Source organism: Bacillus rossius, chromosome 3 (genome assembly GCF_032445375.1).
Source record: "Bacillus rossius redtenbacheri isolate Brsri chromosome 3, Brsri_v3, whole genome shotgun sequence".
Lineage (NCBI taxonomy): Eukaryota > Metazoa > Arthropoda > Insecta > Phasmatodea > Bacillidae > Bacillus > Bacillus rossius.
In genome coordinates this window covers 103675030-103699386 of record NC_086332.1, presented here as the reverse complement: position 1 = coordinate 103699386, position 24357 = coordinate 103675030, and the positions used below count along the sequence as shown (strand labels likewise).

The 24357-nt window shown below is 39.0% G+C and overlaps 1 protein-coding gene across 2 annotated transcripts in view; it reads right to left on the bottom strand.

The window, feature by feature from the left end:
- Positions 1-4927: 4927 nt before the first annotated feature.
- The window catches only part of LOC134531091 (uncharacterized), a 101928-nt gene continuing 82498 nt past the window's right edge, over positions 4928-24357 (bottom strand). For both annotated transcript variants that reach the window (XM_063366626.1, XM_063366627.1), the window contains exons 14-16: positions 12337-12435; positions 10047-10203; positions 4928-5140 (exon numbers count right to left, since the gene is read on the bottom strand). In XM_063366626.1, coding sequence (XP_063222696.1) covers positions 10071-10203; positions 12337-12435 — 232 coding nt within the window. In that variant the 3' untranslated portion in view covers positions 4928-5140; positions 10047-10070. The remainder of the gene's footprint in view (positions 5141-10046; positions 10204-12336; positions 12436-24357) is intronic.

The window sequence follows — 24357 nt, the reverse complement described above, 5'->3', positions numbered from 1 at the left end:
AAAAAATACTGCACTAAAATCGCGGTAGCGCACTCTAGCAGACAAAACAATATGGCTGCCTCCATCAGACTAAAACAAGATGGTGGTCTCTAGCAGACGAAATAAAGATGGCGGACATGACGTTATTCTTGCTGGCGATATATAAGTACCTTGGCATTAGTGGTGGGAGTTTAGTCCTTCGATGGATTCTGTAAAGGAATGATCTGAAGGAATTTTTTTATTTTACCTTTGCAGGGTTTGAACCAAGGTCTCTGTTTACCATTATTTAAGTGAATTTTTTGATTAATATTATATTAAAATTGGATTAATTCATTTTTATAAATTTTAAAATTTCTATCATTAAAAATATTGATTTTCTAAATGGTGGTCGTAATGCAAATTGCATTGGTCCAGAATCCAATTAGGTGGCCTTAACTAAACGTGCAATGATGATGTCATACACATCCAAGATGATGGGTGTAACAAAAATTGCCACACTTCTTGAATTCAAAATGGTGAACGTAAATAAATGTACAACGGTGATTACTTAGTTCAATATGGTGGAATGATTTACCAAAATTTAATTCATTAAATTTTTTATGAGTTTTTCAATTCTTCCAGATTTTTAGAACGATTTTCAAGATGGCAGCCGTGACATCCTAATTGTCAAGGTCATGACTTAAGCGACTTATGGCAGCTTGTGGCTGGGGAATTTCAGCACTTTGGAAAATTTTCAAGCCATTGCCATAGCCATTTTTGAGAACTTTAACGGTAAATTTTCCCTGAAACGCGTTAGTTTTCCCCACAAAAAAAAAGTTTTTTTTTTTCATTTTTAAAATTTTTTTTATTTTTTTTCTTAAAAAAAGTAAAATTTTCGGTGGATTTTGGCCATTTTTGATTAATTATTGGTCAATTTTGAAGTTTAATGTCATAGTTGAAGGTCAAGTTTAAAGTACTCCAAGGTGGCCGCCGTGACGTTACAATCCAATATGGCAGACCGGCACCATGCACCATAACCTGAAGCCTGGCGCCGGACTGACCATTATATGTAACTGAAGGATATCAAACGATTCAATCATTACATCAATTTTTTTATGAATTTGTTGAGTTTTTCACGATCATTTACTTTTTTACAAAAAAAAAACTAGAAGTACTATAGAAAAAAATAGCTTAATCCAAGATGGCTAGAATTACTTAAAAAAAATATGGGGGATCTAAAACTGGTGGACGTGACGCCAACAGTTGTATGAAAGAAGTGGGGGAGGGGAGAGAATCAATACAAAAATCAATACCCGTCTGGAAGGATGTCTGCCAGACAGTAGCTAGGGGCAGTGGAATAATAATAAACAAATTAATACCCCACCAGGGACGTGTCTTCCAGACGACGGCTGCGGTAGACGTCCATCTAAGATGGCGGTCTGCTCCCGGCTCCCGAGCCAGGAGCCAGTGTCCCCTTACATACTATACTTAACTACTAACTGACAATTAATTAATTTATACATGTTCATATAATTATATTTTACACTTAAAGTTAAAGTATAAAATCATGCAAGTATCTTCACTACACTGTTGAATAAATCCACCACCTTCTAGCAGGCTATGTGTGTACTACCGCTCATTGTATTGATCAGTGAAAACAAGGTAGTGGCGGTGCCCTCTAGTAGGTTGTAACGCCCCTCGTGCCCTAAATTATATTATTTTTAATTAATTAAAAACACCTTGGAAACTGCTGGGCAAAATATTAAGAAAATTAAAGTTAATTACCAGAGGGGACACGAGGCGGTGAACAAGACAAAATTTACACTCCCTGCACACTAGTAACTTGGGAGTTCGTGGATCGTTATCTAGAAGAAGGTATATGATAAATAAATACACTATATAAATAATTTAGTCTATAGGTTTTCCTGGTTTATTATTAAGAGTTTTTGTTTTAGCATTATTTCGACATGATAATAAAGATCTTAGTAATTAACAAAGTTAAGGGGGCGCCCCTACATTATTTAAAACAATAACTTTTACACCTTAACAAACAAATGATTACATTAACAAAAATTTCAAGTATAGTACCAAAATTTGATTCTCCCAACGATTACATATATATTAGTTTCCTTGATTTTACACGTTCTTGAGGATTACATTCTTAAAGCACTGCTCGCTGGTATCTTTTAATGAATTTAGTTCCTTCTAAGCAAGCGGAAAATATATATAGCTCATATCACCCGGGTCTTCCCAGGATGACGTCGGACCGAGAGGAAAACTCTTCTAAAGGGGGAAATCAGCTGGAGGTCCCGAAGATCATGCGGGTAGCAATTTCTCTCCTCGGAAACTCGGACCCTGTCAGACAGGGAAGTTGGCTTCTATTTGCCGATGCGTCGCCAGCCAGGAACTGGATCCCGCGAATACGCGGCTGGGCGCGGATGTTTCTCCAATTTAAAAAAAATAAGATTTAAAAGAAAACTAACTATTATGTTTCTTACTGTGCAGACGGGCTAAACTACATAAATAAGATTACAGGGATAGTATCCCTTATTTAAGCGACTACATAGTCGGTTGCGGCCAGATGGAAGTCTTGCGAAGAATCGCGTCTCATAATTAAAAGTAAATGTTCTATCAAAAGTGGAGGGGGGGGGGGGGGACTGGAAGGTTCGGACCGAAAACTTTGACTTCGATGTCTCGAAGTTGGTAGCACTGGCCGACCATAGCGCTACCTGTTGAGGGGTGTCTGAAATAACAAAAAAGAATCGACTCGCCCAAGGCGTCTGCTTAAACCAGGGTTTAAAGGGCATAGTCAGGAGATGCACTCTGGCGGCCAAGATAATAAGTTACTGTTTCTGCCGCTAGATGTGGGTTGGTCCATCTTTGCACACACATTTTTTATGCAAGTCGTCCTTGACGCCGGCCAACACTTGGCGGGGTTAACGGCAGGGCAATGCTCCGAACCTGACTTCTCAGAACTGAAGGGGGGAGTGGAGTAAGTGGGGGGCATAAAACGCAACGACGCTGGGAACGCGCTTCCATGACGTGCTTTTCGAGGAGAGAACCTAAGACGTTTGCGTGACGGTAAAGGCTACGGTCAGCTCGTCTCTGAGAAATGGTAACAACTCGTCCAGAGCTGTTGTATGCAGTTTTAGTCATGAAGTGAAGTAACGTTACAGGCCTGGGACGTGCCTGTAAGCGAGGGAAATTTCAAATGGGCTGCCAACAAAGTCTTAGATCTGCAAAAGATCCTCTAGGTCTCTGGGAAAGGTGCTTCAGACTACTGGCACAAAGTATAACTAAGGGGAGTACACCAGCCTAACAAAGAGTAAATCGCCCTTTAGTAACCAAATTATATAGACAATAAAAATTTCCAAAAACAATTTAAAATTATATAAAATTAGAAAAAAAAACGTGTCGAAATACCTAATTTCCATCACAAGGTGATGTGTATTAACTAGCGAACCCGAAATCATGTATTGAAAATAAACGTGGCAACTACACCCTCTATCGGGTGAAACTATTATTCCTTCAAATTAAACAAAAATACAAGACCGAATATGTGTTATATTTTTATATACCTTAAATAATTCTCAGTCAGGTAAATTACTCGATGGTCGTGAGGTCAAAGACATATGATTTCAAACCCAGAGGTCCGAGCAGTCATGGTTCGAATCAGCGTGGTTCCAATGTATTTTGTATAAAAAAAGGTTTAATATATCGATAAGGACCACAAAAGTATTGGTAGATAATGGAACATTGTCCTTACGTGCAGCTGGCGCTCTGTAGGAACAAACAGCAGAAACAAACACGCAGGTATCCAAATCTCCAGCAGGACAAAAAACACAAGATGATGGTCGAGGCGTCATCCAATTAGTCGGTTTCCAACAGACGAAATCAAGTTGCAGGATATGTCGTTAAAATTCAAGATAGCAACCTTAATGAAAAGTACAACGATGACGTCATACACATTTGCGATAGCTTCCGTAACGAAAATTGAAACGTTCGGGGGAATGGGATAAACAATATTAAGATGAAATTCAGGAGGTCAAAGGTTAAGTTTTATATCAAAGTCAAAATTCAAGGTAATCCAAGATGGCCGCCATGATGTCACATTCTAAGATGGCGTACTCCACAATCCCAATCCTCACCCAGCATCCAGTTTCCGGACATGCTACTCAAATACAAATCCTGTGCTGTCTTTGCGAAGTCATAAGAACTACTCTCTTAATACTAGTTTGAGTTGGAAACATCCTCTTACCTCTCAACCATCATGAACTTTTTATTTTGACGTGAATACGTCTTTAAAATTGCTTCCATAGTGGGAGGAAAATCAAAAAAATTATGATAACAAAATCGAGGGATACGTTTGGTATTGCAACTACATATCTATCATCTCCATCAAAAATTTAATTACACCACTGGATAGCTAAAGGATCAAAGAATTCCTTACGCTAAGTGAGGACGGTGACGCATCTTGCGGTGGTTGTGGAAGCGCTGCCATATTGAGGTCATTTTGCTGCGTTTCGAGATTTCCATTTATTATAACTTTTGACTCGGAGAAGCTACGACGTTCGTTTGAGTTTCAATCGTCAGCTCTCATCAAAATCTATCGATTGCATATATGAAACATTAGTTTAAAATAATTAAAATTAATATAAATGGTGTTAATATAAAAAGCGTATTTTATATTTTCTATACAAAATATTACATGTATTCACGTACAACACACGGGCGTGTTCATGACACAGCCACACCCCATTTTTTTTTTTAATCTCAAGTATGAGCTAAACGAAATGTTTGACACGAGTACATACCTATACTTATTTTCCATGCTGACACTTGAGCTCACTACCATATAAACTAAACACTAAATTAAAAGTTGAATCATCTTTCTCAACTTTAAATTTATCGTTTTATTTAGATAAAACTTGAAAACTTAACAATTTCTGGCAAATAAAAACTCATAGGATCTTAGCATATTTTGTTTATTCATATTTATTTCAGGTACATTTGTCAAAAAAATCACTCAAAAATAACAAGGAACTCCATAAAAATTTGAATGCACTATACCGGCTTAAAGTATTGCCACTGCAGACATGTAATTTTGACCTGTTCACATGTACTTTCAATTCCACTGTCAGCCATTTCCTGTTTATTGTCCAAAATCGTCCGAAAATTTGTCCTGTTGGCATAAAACATAGTTTACAACCAAATACAATACAATTATGCAGAAAATATACAGCTACGCCACATACATTGTTAATAATGTGATATTTTTAAAACCACAGTACATGAATCATAGTTATTAAGAAAAACAATAAAATGTATTACTGATTTCATTTATCTCGTAATTGTGTCACCTGGGTATTCCCTACAAATCCATCAATATCTCAGTAAACCTGAACTAATAATTACATGGTACATTAGCTACTAGGAGCTGGATTACAGGTTATGATAGCAACATTGGTATAGTGCTTGTTTGTGATAAAAATAAAAATAAAAATTGTTCAATCAAATGGAGACACGTACTATTTGTCGTTAGTGTTTTGTAAAATCATTAGTTGATACATTTATTTTGTATTGTAATTTTCAGTTAGTTGATCAAAATATAATTTTTATTAATCCATGTTAATGAATAATATTGTTAAAAATCAGTGTGAAATATCTGTTACAAGGGAAAATAGCTCTTTATTATCTGGTAAACAAAGACAAAATAATAAAACGGATATTGTGGTATCACCTTTTTAAATAAGTTTTTTGATGAAAGGTGTAATTTTTCAAGTAAAAGTTCTTTGCTGATGGGGTAACAATTTTCGAACGTTACAAAAATCCCAAACGCACGAGGGAAAATTGTTAAGTATGGAGTGGGGAAACATGGAGAGGAGAGGAATAGTTAGGTACGTGGTGTGGGAACCGGCAGAGGAGACGAAACGGCACAAACGTTTTCACACACTTGGACACACTTTTGCACACACAATTGCACTCACTTTTGCACACACTTGAACTTTTCAAGGAAACTTGCACACACTTTTGCTTACACACACTCGTGCTCACACATAAACACACTTTTGTACACACTTGCACACTTTACTACTTTTGCACACTTTTGTACACTCGTACATTTGTGCACATTTGCACTTTTTGCACACTTACACACTTTTACATACTTAGCACACTTGCACACTTTTGTTAATTTTGGCACACTTATATACATTTGCACACTTACACACACTTGCACACTTGCACTTTTTTTGACGTCGCGCTATCCCCACTCCGGGGCCTTTGGCACGGGCGGTGATCGCTGGAGCAGCCTTGAGCCGGCTCCACGTGGTGGCGTGAGGCTCAGATGCCATGCTGCAGGGGTAGGCGGGTCGCGCCGGTCGGAACCCGCCTGCGCCTGACGCCAGCCGCGTGCTGGCATCTAGTAAGGGAGTATTTAGGCAAAGGGCAACACAACGGGATTTGAGCTTATTGTTGTGCACCGCGCCACGAGATATATTCGCAAGAAAATATTGTTTTTTCTTATATGTATTATTAATTTAATTACTTGTGTAAATCAGTCATGCTTAACAGTGTGGTGTATTTATTTTTAACACGCTTTTATTAGCTTCGCTTGTATGTATCTATGTAATGGAATCTTTGAACGTAATTTTCACCCCCTTAAAAATGTCGGATTAATTTGAAACTTTGCAAACTTATCAAGGACCGATGACAATTCAGTAATTTAAATAGTTTGTCCCATTATCCTTACCAAAATCTTCAGGATTAGCGATTTTTTTTTATATCTATATACTGTGGTGTCCTTGTGCCAAGTATCAAGGCATGCGCATGGCTTGATTTTGGAGACAAGCATATGACTACTGGCAGGATCCAAAAGGGTGTTTTCTTAAATTTAAAAAAATTTATAGTTCGAAAGAATTGTCCTATTATCACCACGCTTTTATTAGCCTAGCATATATGTATGAATAAATGGACTATGTAATAAAAAAACTTTCAATTCAATTTTCACTCACTTTCCGACGTCGGAATGTGTTGAAATTTGGCATACGTATAAAGAACCTCTGACAATAAAATATTTTGATAACTAAAGACCTTAGCGTTAAGGGGGAATGGGGGATCAGAGGGTCTAAAAACGACTAATTTAAAGCTATGGTTAATAGCCAGGCTTTTTGTGTATTCATGAGGTCCAGGCATGGTGGAAATTTGCCGCAGGGTCGACCTTCCCCCGGGGGGGGGGGGGGAGGGGTAGTTAAAAACCCAAAATTTCTAATATTTTAAAACTCAATGCTTTCTCAATTTGGAGTGTTTCCTATCCAAATGGTCGGGTTAATGTGGAAAATTTGCCTGGGTAAGGAGGGGTAATGCCCCTAATTATTTGAAAATTTTAAAAGTATTGTTTTTTTTATTTAGAATTTTTCCGAGGTCGAGTTATGGTGAAAAATGTGCCAGGGGTTCGTTAATGGCAATACGGGTACTATATATGGAATTTTCTGGTCACTCTTCCGGCGTGATTATCAATCCGTATTGATTTCGGCACAGATGGTGTACATATAATTAAACCAATAACCATTCAGTTTACAGCAAAATACAGCTATGGTACTGCTGAAAGGCGAATGTTGCCATTAATACAGAGTTGAGCATCTATGGTGCATAAAATGTAAGGTTGCACTGTAGATTATGCAGATGTTTATTTGGGATCGCGTCTCTTTGCAGCCGGACAGACATATGTAGCTCTTAGTCGCGTAAAGTCACTGGATGGTCTACAAGTAGAAGAATTTATTGCTCTAAGATAACAATAAAAGTTCTGTGTAATATTGACGCATTAGCTGAAATGACTGGATTACGAGAACATTAATGACTAATTTTAAGTTGATTGTAACAAATTTATACTTTAATCATACATATTTAGTACTTTTAATTCGTTTCAATTACTCCTATAAACTATTTTTTAGACTAAAAAGAAAAATAAAAAACTTATACTTTAACATAAACTAATAAAATTCCGCTTTTATCGTTGAATAAAAAAAATTAAAAAATAAAATTTAAATTTAATTTTTTGGTCCAACAGCCAAATAATACACCAAAACTCTGTATAACTAAAAGCGTGGGGTGCTCTCTTCTTTCATTTTCGTAATGACTTATCCTAAAATTAGGGGTAGGAAATATATTACAAATCATATTGTTATTACTGATAGAAAATGTAAGACAAATTATATCGAGTACCCCACGTTGTTAGTTATATAGAGTTTTGGTGCATTATTTGGCTGTTGAACAAATAAAAGTAAATTTAAATTTGTTTTAATTTTTAGTTCTTTAACGATAAAAGCGATGTTTTATTAGTTTTTTCAAACTATAAGATGATTATTATTTGAGATCATACCCGTATCTTTACTATACTCAGTTATTTTTTGTTCATTAAAATATACTAATAATTTATCTCTGTCTATACCTACTGAGCCAGAAGTTTCACTTCTTTCGCGCATGGACTCCACGTACACATTTTTTTCTAAGTATTTATTTGTAATAAACACAACCCCCTCTTTCCCACTCCATTCGCAGGTTAGTTTCGCGCCTGAGGCAGGGTCTGCATGGATGGTGTGGTACAGGCGCCGGCAGCCCTGCCCGAGGAAAAAATCGGCGACGCAAAGCAAGAGTTGTTCAACTTCCAGCCTTCTTGAGTTTTGTCTTGCATTTTCAACGGTCATATTTGAAGTAAAGTGATCGAAAAATTTTTTAGATGCAGATGTTATGTGTATAGGCAACGATATTCTTTTTACTATACTGTCATAATTTTTAAAATTGTTAAATTTTTACACAACAACACTTTTAAATAAAATTCTTAACAATTTCTTTGGTTTTCATGATTAATATGAATTATCTAAAGCAGCCCGAGGTAAGAATTTTTGCTACATTTTTTTAATTTTAAGTTTTAGGGTTGGTGACATCTTGCGAATTACGCTGTTGCACCATTGCGTTTCTTGCGCAGTTACAAGCCCAGCCTTTACGACTATAGCGTCTCAGCTTTATATTGCAGTGTGTATTAAAATGGACATTTACTCTCTCTTTACAATGCACGTTTTCTGCCACTAGCGCTGTCTTTGTTTCGATGTGCTCTGTTGCCAGATATACACCATACCAAAAGCGTTTTGGATACTATGTAATGTAGTTTAATCGTTTTTAATATATCTAAAACATTGTAATTTGTAAGGAAAATTTTTGATATAAAAATTTGGAAATACATTTTCCTGTTGTATTTAAAGAGCATCATCTGATAATACTCATTATTCATTTTTAAGGAATGGTAATTGAAACTGTTTTTTTACAATTAACATTCTATCATTTAATAATTTTATGGAATAACTTATTATTAATAGTGACCAATTGATACAAATAATTGCTGTGAACTAATAATTGGAGTTAAGCATTGAAAAAGCAAATTAAATAAAAGTCTTTAAAAATAACAAACTGTCAAATTTAAACAAATTAATACTTATTATAACCAAGGATTGTATAGAGAAAGGATTTTTAATGTTAACAAGTTTGGCAGTATCAATCTGCAACAGTGGTCGCCATTTACTCTGTACCTGCAATGAAAAGACTGTATCACACGATGGAAGGTTTCATACAGGCTCCACTAGAAGCTTTCAGCAAAACTGCTAGATCCATGGCTGAAGGTACGGATGTTTCAACGGAAGAGCCTTTCACACGTAGAATTGTGATTGATGTAGGCCTAGCTTGTGCAAATAGTTTTGTTATGCTGGTTAAAACCTTTTTTTTATTGTATAAACATGGATCATTGTCATAAATGTCCATAATACTGTAACTACTTCAACAGATCACATGTTAACCTAATTTCTAATCAATAGCAAAGGTAACGTCGACCACTTATGAATAAATAACCGATTTTTAACACTGAGGGTACACCACAACTTCATTCTGATTGGATAAAATTGCCACCTTTTACGAAACCTTCCAGAGAAATACGAACAAAAACTTGCTCCAAAACGACCATCGCTCTGCTAATTCCTGCGCAGTGCCTGCTGCTAGTGCTCGGGACAGACTGCCCAGCCCCATGACGGGGGATGTACCTGGGGGAGGGGAGGAGGCAGCGGTCAGGCCTCGCCGCAGCTGGGGCGGCGACCTGCCGGCGCCGGGCGCAGTCTCCTCGCCTTCTGCTCCGGAGTGGTGACGGTGTGGCTGCCGCCGCAGTAGCGGTTCACGAGGCGCACGTTCTTCGCCGACTCCCTGTCGACACCCGGGGAGAACCTCGTCTCAAGGCCATTCCCATCATTTCAATTTTAAATTATAGCCTATATACCCCAAACCTTTGAATATATATATACTGTATAGAAGTCGCGAGTGGATAGGACTTACTCTACGTTTTTCAGAAGCGTATGATGAGCAGCTTGGGAACTTCACCGCTGCAGTGCGCTGCCGTAACGCCCTGTATCGTCTTAGTTGTTATTTACACGTTAGAGCGCAGCACTGTCGCCCGCTGTCATTCCCCGCACCCCTCATCCATAATTCACTGCAGCTCACGGTCGTTCAACAGGAGGGGGAAGGGGTGTTTGAAGAGTTCGACACTTGTCCGCTAGGGACCACCACAAGTCGATGCCCTAGAGATGGTGGCGATTGCGGCGGTGAATTAACCAACTACCTCAAAACCGTATTAGAAATTTTAACCTGGGGTGGCGACTTCTATACAGTATATATATTCAAAGCCCAAACTGTTGGCATGACAAGGAATAAATCAAGTCACCCATACCCTCTGTACCTTTTTGCGACCACATATTTACTAACAGACTCTAGTGCGCGAGCGTCGCGAGGAAATGATCCATTACTTACACACGGGTTCACAAGTGTCAAGTTTTAGGAGTAGCCCAACCTCTTCCTATGTCATGTCGATCCAAAAAAAAAATTTAGCATGGAAGCTTTAATGCAAGTGGCATAATAAATATTTGAAATAGCAAGATGGTGAGTCCTTACACTCCTTAAGGTTGCCGCCTGGCTGGTCGCACGAGCTCTAAGAGCGCGGGGCCGTTAAGGACGACACTGGGTCGCTCATCACACTCCTCTTCGCCCCTACGCATTGGGCAGCGAACTGGCGTGCAGTTTGCGCGTCGATATAACTTGACTCTATGGGACTTCAAGTGTGACCATATCATTTTATCCTGGTATATTAAAGATTATGGCTCTCCGCAACTCATAACACTTACCTACAATTTTGTGAGTACTATTTTTTTAACGTCCATGAAAACACCCATTTTAGGCCTTTCCACTGTCTTAAAAGTTCATGTTATACACAAAACCGAGGAACTAAACTAGTATAGACAAGTACAGTGGCTCTTATATGCTATTCATTATCAGACACTTTCAATAAATTATGAGCGGCTTGTAAATGACGCATTAAACCCTGTAGAGATCTGCACGCTGTTTGGTGACCTAGTCAGGCGGTCAATTAGGGGCCCGCTTAGTCAGGCGTGTATATGTAGTGAGGCTGGATTTTAAGTTTGACATTTGCTCATGTTTCTAGCACGGTATCACCTCTAAGCTCAAGGCTGGTTACTGCTGCGCATTCTTCTCGTCGTGCATGGGGCAACTATTAAATCTGAGTGGTAACCTTGACATTATATGGCGGAGAAGTGGAGATAAAGGTGTAAAGCAAGTACTTTGAGTGCTTTTAAGAATTTGAACCAGGCGTTTATGAAAAATTGCCTTTTAGTAATTATAACATGTTAAATTGTGATTGTATGTATTTTCATGTTATAACATTACAATTTAAAACCTAAATATGGAAACGAAATATCCAACCTTCTCATCATATTCTTAAATTCTTTCCGTAGCCAGACATAACACGTATATCCTATGCATTTTTTTAAATTGGGTGGGTTCTTCATGTACTGAATGCACGATATCATATATTTTTTCAGACTTACTGTTTGTTCTTTTTTTTGTTTAAATTTAATAAATTATTGTTGCAGTTTTATACGTCTGTTACAACAACAATATTAAAAAATGATTTATAGTATACTGTATATTGTTAGTATTTGGTTTAAGACCTAATATTTTTAAGCGTTCTGCAATAGTTAGTATAAAAAAAATTCCCTTTGATCCTGTACATGACAGTAATGTATGGTACGGTATTCGTTTTTGCTTTAAATTGTAAGATTTGACCTGTGTTAAGAAAATAAAAGAATAAACGTAATTTAAAAAGATTATTTTTCCTGGCCCTCAGTTTATTTTTCTATTTTGTTTTATTCGTGACTCAAATTCACCCGTCCCTGGGCAAATGCCCGGTCGGCCCGTAGGCAATTCGGGGCCGGCATTGAGGTATGCGGGAGACCGGATAGTGAAGGATGCGACCCCAGCTGCACTCACGCCTCTGCCGGCGGCTGGCACTGCGGGGCGGGCGGCGAGCCCAGCCCGTGGCTGCGCATGATGTCCTCGAACTGGCGCAGGTTCTTGGGCTGAGGGCACCTGGACACGTGCCGACAGAACATCACACTGCAGGGTGAGTCATTAGTCATGCAACCAGTGCACGGATAAATAACACGACGAAAGAACAAATTATAGAATTAATTAATTATTTATACTACGGACGAACAATTCATGGTACATATAGGACAATTGAAAAAAAAATTAATATAAAAATTAAAGGTTACATGACATAATTAAATAGATAATGGTTAAATTGTTGTATGAATAATTGTTGGAATAAATTATTGGATAAATGAACTGATACAATAATGCATTAATCAAAAAATTAAAAATCATCATAAAATTGAATTAAATTATTAAATTAGCAAAATCAATGAGTTTTTCTGAATTCTTAACTTAACCACTTTTAGAAATTTTCAAGCAGGTTTTTTTTTGTGTACCAAAGTTGATAATTTTTCCTTAAAACGGGATTTTCCCCCTTGAAATAGATAAAACTTTATTTTTGATAAGATTTTTGCAAATTTTTCCTAAAAACTGGAAATTTTGGTGAATTTTGTTTGATTGTAGTGTCTTTTTGTGGCAATATTGGGCTAATATTGAAGGTAGAGGTCTAAGGTCAAGGTTAAGGTGATCAAAGATGGCCATTGTGATCACACAATAGAAGATGGCGGACTGGCACCAGGCACTCACTATGATTCTGGGTGCAGGACCTACTATTATATATTTATTTTTATATACACGAAACACACGTAAGAAATTTGTATGAAATTACATGCTTACAACTAACACGTGTGCAAACTGACATTAAATATAGACTTCGTGATAAGAAGTCCTACGCTACTTATCTGTATGAGACCTGTTGGGCTAGATGTGGATATAAACGCATTTATTAAATGGCAACATAAGGATTGCGATATTTCTTCCAAATTAAGCTCTCTGTAACCATATGTTCCATTTTAATTCTTGAATTTGTTGTTAAAAAAGGGGGGGGGGGGGGGTCAGACCCCACAGACCTTTCCCTTACTACGTCCCTGAATAAATTTAAGTTTTTTTTTGTTTCCCCATCATCATGGTAAGGGCCTCTAGTTACAGTGAAGGGTCTCTGTCATGTTTCCGACCACCACTATGGCGGATGAGAAAGTTTACTGTATTATCGAACGTCAGTATAATCTTAACGGGAAAAATAAGTGCAAGAAAGTTTAATGTTACTTATTAGAAAACAGGAACCTCTGTAATTAAGTAAAAACCAACAGTAACTATACTGTGTGAGAAATAGATACTCATCGGCAGAACCGTAATGGGAGGGGAAAAAAATCCAGCAAGGCAGTGATGCGACATGGCGGCCAAGGTCAATATCCAGGAATCCAACCCGAAATAAATAGTGCCTGATTACAGAATGTGCCAAACCTCTGTAACGCGAGTTCTTCACCTATGTTCAAGAAATCTCACTTATAATATATTGATAATGTTCAATCCCACCGATTTTTTCAGTGAAAGAGCTGCATTAAAATCTTACTGTCCGTTTTTTTACGTGACTACTACTTATTTTGCAATGAATTTACAAATCACAATTACTAAAATAATACAGTTCAAACCACTGTTTCTGCAGTCACCATAAAGGCTGTTGGTTAAATTAAATGTAGTCATGAACATTGTAATACCCCAAGTGTCTTAAAGAATAAATCAGTAATTAGATAAAAAGATTTGGAAACTCTGAATACTGGGGCCCTCAATTGATAGCTATAAAAGTCAACAACAGAGGCGACACTAGAAGTAAACAAAGAAAATTTAGAGATTCCCTACGAACACTTGGGAGAAAAAGGATCGTTATTATATATTAAACAAATAAAAAACAACTGTTACGTCTATAGACTTCCTTATTTTATTAATCATTGTTCTTTCTTTTTTATAGATTAAATTTTCCTTAATAACATCTGTTTTTCATTGATAATTGATCTTATTAAGATGCCTCACAATTACACTTATTTACTAATTGAATTTTTTTTATCGGGCCGGCCCTGAATGTTTAACAAAAATAACAAAACTTAAAAACATGAATGAAATCAACATTGGTAACTTGTTGTACATATAGTCCTTGCAAAACATAAAATACATTTCTCCTCCTCGAACTGCTTTTACTGTCCGCTGTCTTAACTGGGTTACACTATTTTTTTTGTTGAGTTCGTGAATAGAATAATAGAATAATGCGGGTATCACCCGGGGCTGTAGGTAGACGGTGAGCGAGGTAGTAGGCCTAAAGATTTTGGATTCTGCTCAGGAACCGACTCCAGAGGTTCTGGCAGAGGATTTTGGCTGCCCCAAACTTGGAACCCTGTCTGAAACAGAAGTCCAAATTCCAAAGAATTAGACCTGTTTCCAGACAGTATGCTTAAATGGCGCAAGAGGCCAATAGAGGGAAAATTAAAGGGGGGGATGATGTCAAGACTTACCAAAACAGGGTGTTGGTCCTGGCGCTCAGGAGAGGGCGTCTCGTCTCCGAAAACCCGAACCACGATTCGCGGTAGCCACGGAAGTCATCATGATTAATTAGAAAATAATTTATATAAAAATACTAAGTTTCTCTACTTTCAACTAAACTACTGACTGGTAAATAATAATTTTAGATAGGGACTTCATCCCTCTAGTCTGAGCAGACTACATAATATACGGTGCGATGTCGATGATTCGCCGAAGATCGCAATTACAAACGGTACCAGTCAGTCAGGAGGCGCGCACCGAAGTAAGTTCAGAGTGGGATATCACCAGGATATCATAAGCGCGGGGTCTCTAGAGAATGGGAGGGGGGGTAGGCTCTGAGCCGAAAATGACCGAGTCCACCCGAAGGTGTCCGGCATAAAAAAAATAGATCTTACTGGAGTGACTGCGCGACTGAGGCGCTATCTTTTGGTGGCGAGAGGAAGTACTAATAAATCGACTTGTGACCGACGAGAGTGTCAAGCTAGGGGGTAATGGAGTAACCAGTGGTGCCACCTAGCGGCCTGAGACATAAGGAGGGGAGAGAGGTTGTCGTTACCTCCGCGCGAGCGCTGGTGTCGGCGCTGCCGACGCCCACAAGTGGCTTTAGTGACCACAGCCGTCACTAGATGTCGTTAAGGTGCAGAATCGTAACTGCGGCTGTCAAGCCTGAGATGGCCTTGACTTCGGTTAACGTACCCGAGCGGTCGTCGCTCCTGGCTTCTCTTCTGAGAAGTGAGGGTGGGTGAGCAGGAGGAGGATGGCTTCAAAAAACGCATGGTCTGTGGGACGCAAGGCCCACGGGATCCTCCTGTCGTGTCTTGCTGCTAGTGAACCTTATACCGATTCGTGACAGAGTTAGCAGGGCTCAGCACTGCTTCACAAGCTGCTCTAGGCAAAAGGTAGTCACGCGAAGAAATAAAGTTACCGGCCCCCACGTGCCTGGAGGCGGGAGAAATATTAGCCAGAATGCTAGCCTAGCATGAGGCTGGGAAAGAAAATCAGCTCGCCTCTGAGAACAGAGGCTGAGGGCCTGGACGTAAAGAAAATAAGATGAGAAAAAAAAAATATATTTCCAAAAATATTTAATATTACAAAATTTTTAAATATAACGTGCCTAAATCCCTAATACACGGCACATACTCCCCCGCGTTAAAGCGGAGCTTAGGGGAAAGCAAAAACAAAAACCAAAAACTTCAGTAGGACGAGTTACCAGGTTCGCCTGTATCCTACTACTTACATGCTAACACACAAAAAATATTAAACACTCTTATGAACTAATGTGCACATTCTTAATGACTAACATGATTAAATTCATTATCTTAAATAAAATTATTAACTTAAGTGGCCACTTAAACTAACACCTTATATTAAGTTTTCTTACAAACTAGTACCATGGATTTTTATTGTTACTTAATGTTACTACCTAGGTTTTGTATTCTTCAGTTAAACTCCTTATTGAGTCTTACATACATATATTTATAGCTGGCATGCCAAGGCTTAGAGAAAGTAATCGCTCCTATTTTATATTCGGATGCGCTTTCTTAAGGTGGGAGATGTGCGCTCGTGTCACATACTCTCCGGAACTGGGGTCGGCTAGACTCACAGTCACTGGGGTTAGAAACCGTTGGATCTGTAATGGTCCAGTCCAGCGATACGATAACTTGGCCGATCGCTTATCGATGGCCTTACTCTGCGGATGTGCTTTGCACATTACCGTGTCACCTACCCTGTAGGGGTTAGGGGAGCGGTACTTATTGTACCTTCTCTGACTTGTTTGGTGAGCCAAATTTAAATTCCTACGCGCCTTTCTCCAAATCTCCGCGATGTCCTTGGGATCATCCGGCAGTAGGTCTTCGAGAGACCAAAGATTGGAAAGGGGTGTGTTGGGCTTATAAGTAAACATAATCTCAAATGGGGTGGATTTGTGTCCTTCATGTCGGGCATAATTAAATGCCATCTGTAACCACACCAAATTACTGTCCCATTTTTCCTGCGCATTCGCGTGGAACGCTATGAGCGCCAAACGAAGATTTCTATTAAATCTCTCCGCGTGCGAGGGTTTAGGGTAGTATGGCGATGTCGTCACATGCTGTATACCATGCGAGAAACACATGTTCTTGAAAGTTCTGGATGTAAACTGTGTTCCGTTGTCGGATACAATTATGTTCGGTAATCCTGAAGTTTTAAAAATATGATTTTGTAATGCACGCACAGTGGTGTCAGCTGTAGCCTTACGGAGTGGGATAAGCCAAACAAATTTCGAAAAAGCATCTATGCCCACAAGAAGCATAGAGTGTCCGGATTTGGATCGAGGAAATGGCCCTACAAAATCAATAAAAAGTTTTTGCATAGGTCTTTCGGCTTCTTCTGAGGCAAGAAAACCGTACTGTGTATTTTGTGCAGGTTTACTTAGTGCACATAGCTTACATAACTTAACTAGCTGTGTAATGTCCCGGTGCATTCCTTCCCAAATAAAATGGCGTCGGATACCTTGAATGGTTTTATAAATACCTAAATGGGCACCGAGAGGTGAACTATGGTAATATGTGAAAATGATATCACGCAGATTTTGTGGAAGAACAATTTTAAGGTGCTTTGACTGTTGTGTACGTTTTTGTAGGAGACCTTTAGCTAACTTATAAAATTTCGGAGCTGTACCCGCTTTAACTTGTTCAATTATTTTTGCCAAATATGGGTCGGCTTGTTGATGTGTTTGTATGTCCTGAAAAGCTAAGGGGAAATTGGTTAGGAGTGCCTGACACGAAATCTGAGGTTCCTCCTGAGATATTGTTTCGGAGGGGTTCTCGAACATTCGAGAAAGTGTGTCAGCCACAATGTTTTGAGTACCGCGAATATGTTGAATATTAAATTTGAGATAAGAAATTTTGGTGATCCACCTTCCAAGTTTTCCTAATTGTTTAGGGTGAGCTAACAGCCAAGCGAGTGCCTGATTATCAGTTTCCAATAGAAATTCCCTATGTTCCAGAAACTGTCGGAATTTATCAATACCAAAAACTACTGCTAAACATTCCAATTCATACACTGAAGATGCTTTCCTTTCCTGAAAAGTTAATGTACGTGAGGCAAAGGCAATGGGTTGCCTGGCACCATCTATTTCCTGAGACAATACCGCCCCTATAGCAACACTTGAGGCGTCTGTTTGTAAAATAAAGGGTTTACTAAAATCTGCCATGCGCAGAACAGGTGGATTCGCTATGGCTTCTTTCAAGAAATTAAATGCCTTGTCTTGTTCAGGACCCCAAATATATTGTGTATTTTTCTTACGTAATGCATTCAAAAGTGCTGCATGCTCGGCGAAATTTGGTATGTATTTGGCATAAAAATTAGCCATGCCAATAAAACGAGCTATGCCCTTTGTGTCTTTAGGTGGTTTGAATTCCCTGATCGCCTGTGTTCGTTCTGGATCAATTGTAACACCTTTGTGTGATACCAAATGTCCAAGAAAAGATATTTCGGAAGCAGCAAATTTTACCTTTTTTGTATTTACAGTGAGGCCTGCCTTGCGCAGTCTTTCAAGGACAAGAGTCAGATGCTGGATGTGTTCCTCAAAACTTTCTGAATAAATTACAAGATCATCTAAATAATTGTAAACAAATTTAAATTTAAAATCTCCTACTACTTGTTCAAGAAGTCGTGTGAGTACTTGAGCACCTGTGGCCAAGCCAAAAGGTACCACATTATACTGGTAAAGATTCCAAGGTACGCAAAATGCGGTAATAGGTTTTGAGTCTTGCGTGAGTGGGATCTGATGGTACGCCGAATTGAGATCGAACACACTGAAATACCTGGCCTTACTAAACCAATGAAAGGTTGAGTTCAAATCTGGGAGGGGTGTTTGCGGTATTTTAATCTGTTTGTTCAGTTTGCGATAATCAGTGACGAAACGTTGTTCCGTGCCCTTGGGTACTAGAAATGCAGGTGAACTGAAAGGAGAATTAGAAGGTTCTATTACCTTATTATCTAACATTTTCTGTACGAGTTTTCTCATAATTTCCATTTTAGGACCTAAAAGTTGATAAGGATGACTTTTGACTGGCGTGGTATCAGTCATTCAATTTGATATTCAATTAGGTTAGTTCGACCTAATTTCTTAGTTAGCACATCTGAAAATTCATTACACAAATTTCGAATAGCAACTTGTTTACTGGGCTCGAGATGATCCAGGGACAAAGAATTTCTCTCGTCAGTGTTGGTAGAAACATTAGTAACTTGTCCTGACCTTTTATTTTCAGGTTCCACGAATGATATGACAATATTTTTATTAAACTTAAATACAAAACTTCCTGCTTGTAGATCAATCAAAATACCTGTTTTAGCGATGAAGTCGGAGCCTAGAATAAGCTGCGTGGCTAAGTTTTCTGCCACAAGAAAAGGGAAATTCCACGTGAATAATTCTATCTTGATTTTCACTATAGCCACTTTGGATATACTAATTGGTTCGTCCGCTGCAGTAAAACAGCGCACATCCGTGACTTCTGTTTTCAGAACCTGCTTGTTCTTCTGTAATTCCCTAAACAAATCGCCTGAAATAAAACTACGAGTAGCTCCTGTATCTATCAGACCAATAATTTGATTTTTGCCAAACATTGTTTTAGTGTATGGTAATACAGTTCGAACGTGACCGAAAATGTTGTGACACTTACGTTTTCCCTTGTTAGTCAGGCTAACACATGTTTTGCAAATTCTTATGAATTTCTCAGAATTTTCTTTATGATTAATTTGCTGTGTCATAATCTTCTGTTTGTGTTTTCTGTCTTTTTCTGTGTATTTCTTTCTTTCATTTTTCTTGTGTTTTTGTTTTCCTGTGTTATGCCCTTTTTGATTTTTGTTTTGTTTTTGTGATTCGTTAGTATGCACATTATGCACTGAAAAATTCCTCTCGGATGAAGTTTTAGGTGGACCAGGTAGAAATTTGCCTGGCCACCGCCTTACGCGTTTTTTGCCTTGTTGAAATTTGGTTTGAAATTTTTGTGGTTACATTGCTCAATGTAATGTCCTGTTTGCTTGCAATAATTACAGAAAGGTGTTTGTTGTTGTATGTTCTTGTTTGAATTATACTTATTATTTCTGTAGTAGTTTGTTTTCTGTTGTGGGTGGCTATTTTGTTGTTTCGTGTATGGAAAACTATTTGCAGTTTCTGCCTGAGAATCATGCTTATCCACGGACTTCGCTGACCTGTTTCTCTGAGTGTCTGCAGTAGTATAGTTTGGTTCCTCCGAGATCAGGATGCAGGTAGTGGAGCCGAGAGCCGATCCACATCTCTGACGTCACATCCATCTCTGACGTCACGGCGGCCATCTTGGCCAAGCGTAACGTGACAATGTGCGTAACGTGACACTTTTTCGTGCGTGCAGCCGGCGTAACGGGACACAGCGTAACGGGACAAGTAGATCACGGCGGCCATTTTGGATTCGCCATCTTGGATCCGCCATCTTGGATGACGTCATTGTGTGTTCTCGAAAATTCCGGTGATGTGTTTTCCGCCATTTTGAATGATGACGTTACCGTTGCAATTTTCGTTACGGCCGCCATCTTTAACTTTTTTTATTTATTATCCGATTTTAATGAAAAAAATTCCAAAATTCATCAAAAAATTAACGTATTTGAATTCTGTTTGATTATATCGATGCACGTCCTTGGTTCGATTCCCGACAAGAGTAAACAGTCGATCCTTCCTCCATGAACGCTACCTAGACTGATCTACCACCACCAATACCAAAGTATATACCGTCAACTGGTATGACATCATGTCCGCCATCTTGTCTTCATCCGCTGGAGACCACCATCTTGTTTTCGTATGCTAGAGTGTGCCGATACCATGTAGTATAATTATCTGGTCACCACACCTTTGCCCTTGACCTTGAAATTTGACCTTGACCTTGAAATTTGACCTTGAAATTTGACCTTGACCTTGAAATTTAACCTTGACCTTGAAATTTGACCTTGACCTTGAAATTTGACCTTGACCTTGAAATTTGACCTTGACCTTGACCTTGAAATTTGACCTTGACCTTGAAATTTGACCTTGGCCTTGAAAATTGACCTTGACCTTGAAATTTGTCCTTGACCTTGAAATTTGACCTTGACCTTGAAATTTGACCTTGACCTTGAAATTTGACCTTCACCTTGAAATTTGACCTTGACCTTTAAATTTGACTTTGACCTTGAAATTTTACTTTGTCCTTGTCGACCATCATGGACCCGACATTTAATGTTCAGTACATGCTACCAGGAGCGACCAACTGCTGGAGTACGTCATCTTGTGTGTGTACTCGTATTATAGAGTACATTTACATCTGGTTAATTTTATTCTAACCCGCTACATTGCAGTAATCATTTATTACCGAGGTGCCCCCGCCATCCTGAAATTCGGACGCCATCTTGAAATCATGTAATAATGTAGCTAGAAATGCGGGAAAAAATCCAAAATTCATCAAAAAAATCACTCATTAACTTACAAATCGAATCGATGGATCCCTGTCCACGGTTCGATTCTTGACCAGAGACAGTTGTAACTAATTATTAAATAAATGTTAGGTTCTGTTTTCCATTACCTTTCGCGGAGTTTATTAATCATTCACTCTACGAAAATCAACTCAAGTCAATATACCGGACCAACGAATTAAATCAGTGCCGATTAGCCTATTATGAAAGTCTAATTTTTCAATAATCTGAATAACATATAAGCCGTTCATGTACAAAGCCACACATATAGATCAATTGCCTTCAGTCCATGAGACCGAGTCATGTCATTATCAGACGTATAGGCTAGTCATTTCAGGACCACATGACCTTCGTAATCCATCGTGACATTTTTATACATTCTAAAGGACCAAGTAACCTTGTAAAATATTTTAGTAACACCAAGAGGTGATAAACTAGTAAATATTCAATCACTACATTTTGTACTACGCGCAATCAACAAAAAAGGAAGCACCAACAACGAAAAGACAGCACCACCAACGAAAAGGCAGCACATTTGGAAGCACCGACAACGAAAAGGCAGCACATTTGGAAGCAACGTCATCGAAAAGGCAGCACATTTGGAAGCACTGACAACGTAAAGGCAGCACATTTGGAAGCACCGACAACGAAAAGGCAGCACATTTGGAAGCACCGACAATGAAAAGGCAGCACATTTGGAAGCACCGACAACAAAAAGGCTGCACATTTGGAAGCACCGACAACGAAAAGGCAGCACATTTGGAAAGCACCGACAACGAAAAGGCAGCACATTTGGAAGCACCGACAACGAAAAGGCAGCACATTTGGAAGCACCGACAACAAAAAGGCAGCACATTTGGAAGCACCGACTACGAAAAGGCAGCACATTTGGAAGCACCGTCATCGAAAAGGCAGCACATTTGGAAGCACCGACAACGAAAAGGCAGCACATTTGGAAGCACCGACAACGAAAAGGCAGCACATTTGGAAGCACCGACAACGAAAAGGCAGCACATTTGGAAGCACCGTCATCGAAAAGGCAGCACATTTGGAAGCACCGACAACGAAAAGGCAGCACATTTGGAAGCACCGACAACGAAAAGGCAGCACATTTGGAAGCACCGACAACGAAAAGGCAGCACATTTGGAAGCACCGACAACGAAAAGGCAGCACATTTGGAAGCACCGACAACGAAAAGGCAGCACATTTGGAAGCACCGACTACGAAAAGGCAGCACATTTGGAAGCACCGACTACGAAAAGGCAGCACATTTGGAAGCACCGACAACGAAAAGGCAGCACATTTGGAAGCACCGACAACGAAAAGGAAGCACATTTGGAAGCACCGACAACGAAAAGGCAGCACATTTGGAAGCACCGACAACGAAAAGGCAGCACATTTGGAAGCACCGACAACAAAAAGGCAGCACATTTGGAAGCACCGACAACGAAAAGGCAGCACATTTGGAAGCACCGACAACGAAAAGGCAGCACATTTGGAAGCACCGACAACGAAAAGGCAGCACATTTGGAAGCACCGACTACGAAAAGGCAGCACATTTGGAAGCACCGACTACGAAAAGGCAGCACATTTGGAAGCACCGACAACGAAAAGGCAGCACATTTGGAAGCACCGACAACGAAAAGGCAGCACATTTGGAAGCACCGACAACGAAAAGGCAGCACATTTGGAAGCACCGACAACGAAATGCAGCACATTTGGAAGCACCGACAACGAAAAGGCAGCACATTGGAAGCACCGACAACGAAAAGGCAGCACATTTGGAAGCACCGCCAACGAAAAGGCAGCACATTTTGGATGCATCATCGAATAAGGAAGCACATTTGGAAGCTCCATCAACTAAAAAAGGCAAAAAGGAAGCACAAGTTACGAGATCTAAGTCTTAGTAAGAAATCATAATACAAGAAATAAAAACATTACATTCTTATAATTTAAATTATTTATTTTATTTCTTTACATTATACAAATGCAAGTAAAACAAGTCAATATTGTATGTAGCCAACATTCCTCAGTTCCTTGAGTATGAAGGATATTTCTTTGATGCACGAATAGTTTCCTGCACAAAGCGAACCATGTAGTAGTCTTAGCCGATCAACCAATATGTTTGGATCTTTCCATGATGTGTAATCATTCTCTTCTACCACCATCTTCCTTGCACCTTTATAATAAATATTATGATCTCTGGTGTCTTCCGTTTTACCACCAACCTCAGGGTAACTTTCATGTTTGAGACGGTGATCATCACAAGCTTGATCAGATTTATTTAATATATCACGTCGTTTCCATCGTTTCGGTCTCAGGAAACCGTCACATTCTTCGATCTTGGCAGCTTTAGGTGCTTCATCATAGTCTATGTCTTTGTCAACAGCCTCAGAGTCACTGTAACAATCACCGTAGAAGGAATCGTCTTCACCCAATTTACCGTAATAATTCGATGTTGATGATGTTGAAGTGTCTTCATCGTCTTCGTGCTTCCTTTTTAGGAGTCCATCATTTTTACAAAGTAGGAAAGATCTACTTGAATTCGGCTGGAATATATTCTCACTTTTCACGTTAAGGATTCTTCCATTGTCTTCATTCTTCCGTAAATCATCAACCTTCTTCAATTTAAGTTCTTTGTCGAGATCGGAAGAGCCAAGAAAATTATTGTCGTAATGCAGATCACTCTTCCTTAGGCTAGTAGATTCATCGTTGTCCTCTAGCTTGTACGCAGGCTTGGCGCTACAAGTTCTGCCATGTCTTTTTAGGCTCTCTCTCCGTGTAAACGACTTGCTACATCGAACACAACTTATCATATTGCGCAGTGAATTTTTAACACAGTCATTATTCTCGTGTTGTCTTTTATTCTTTCTCAAGATAAACTCTTTACTGCAAAACTTACACCTATGTTCTTTCGAAACAGCGTCAGATCCCAAATCGGAATTCATATTAGTTACTGAGACTAATGCCAGATACCAATTGAGTGTTTTAAATTAGATTCAATACTTAAATAGAAA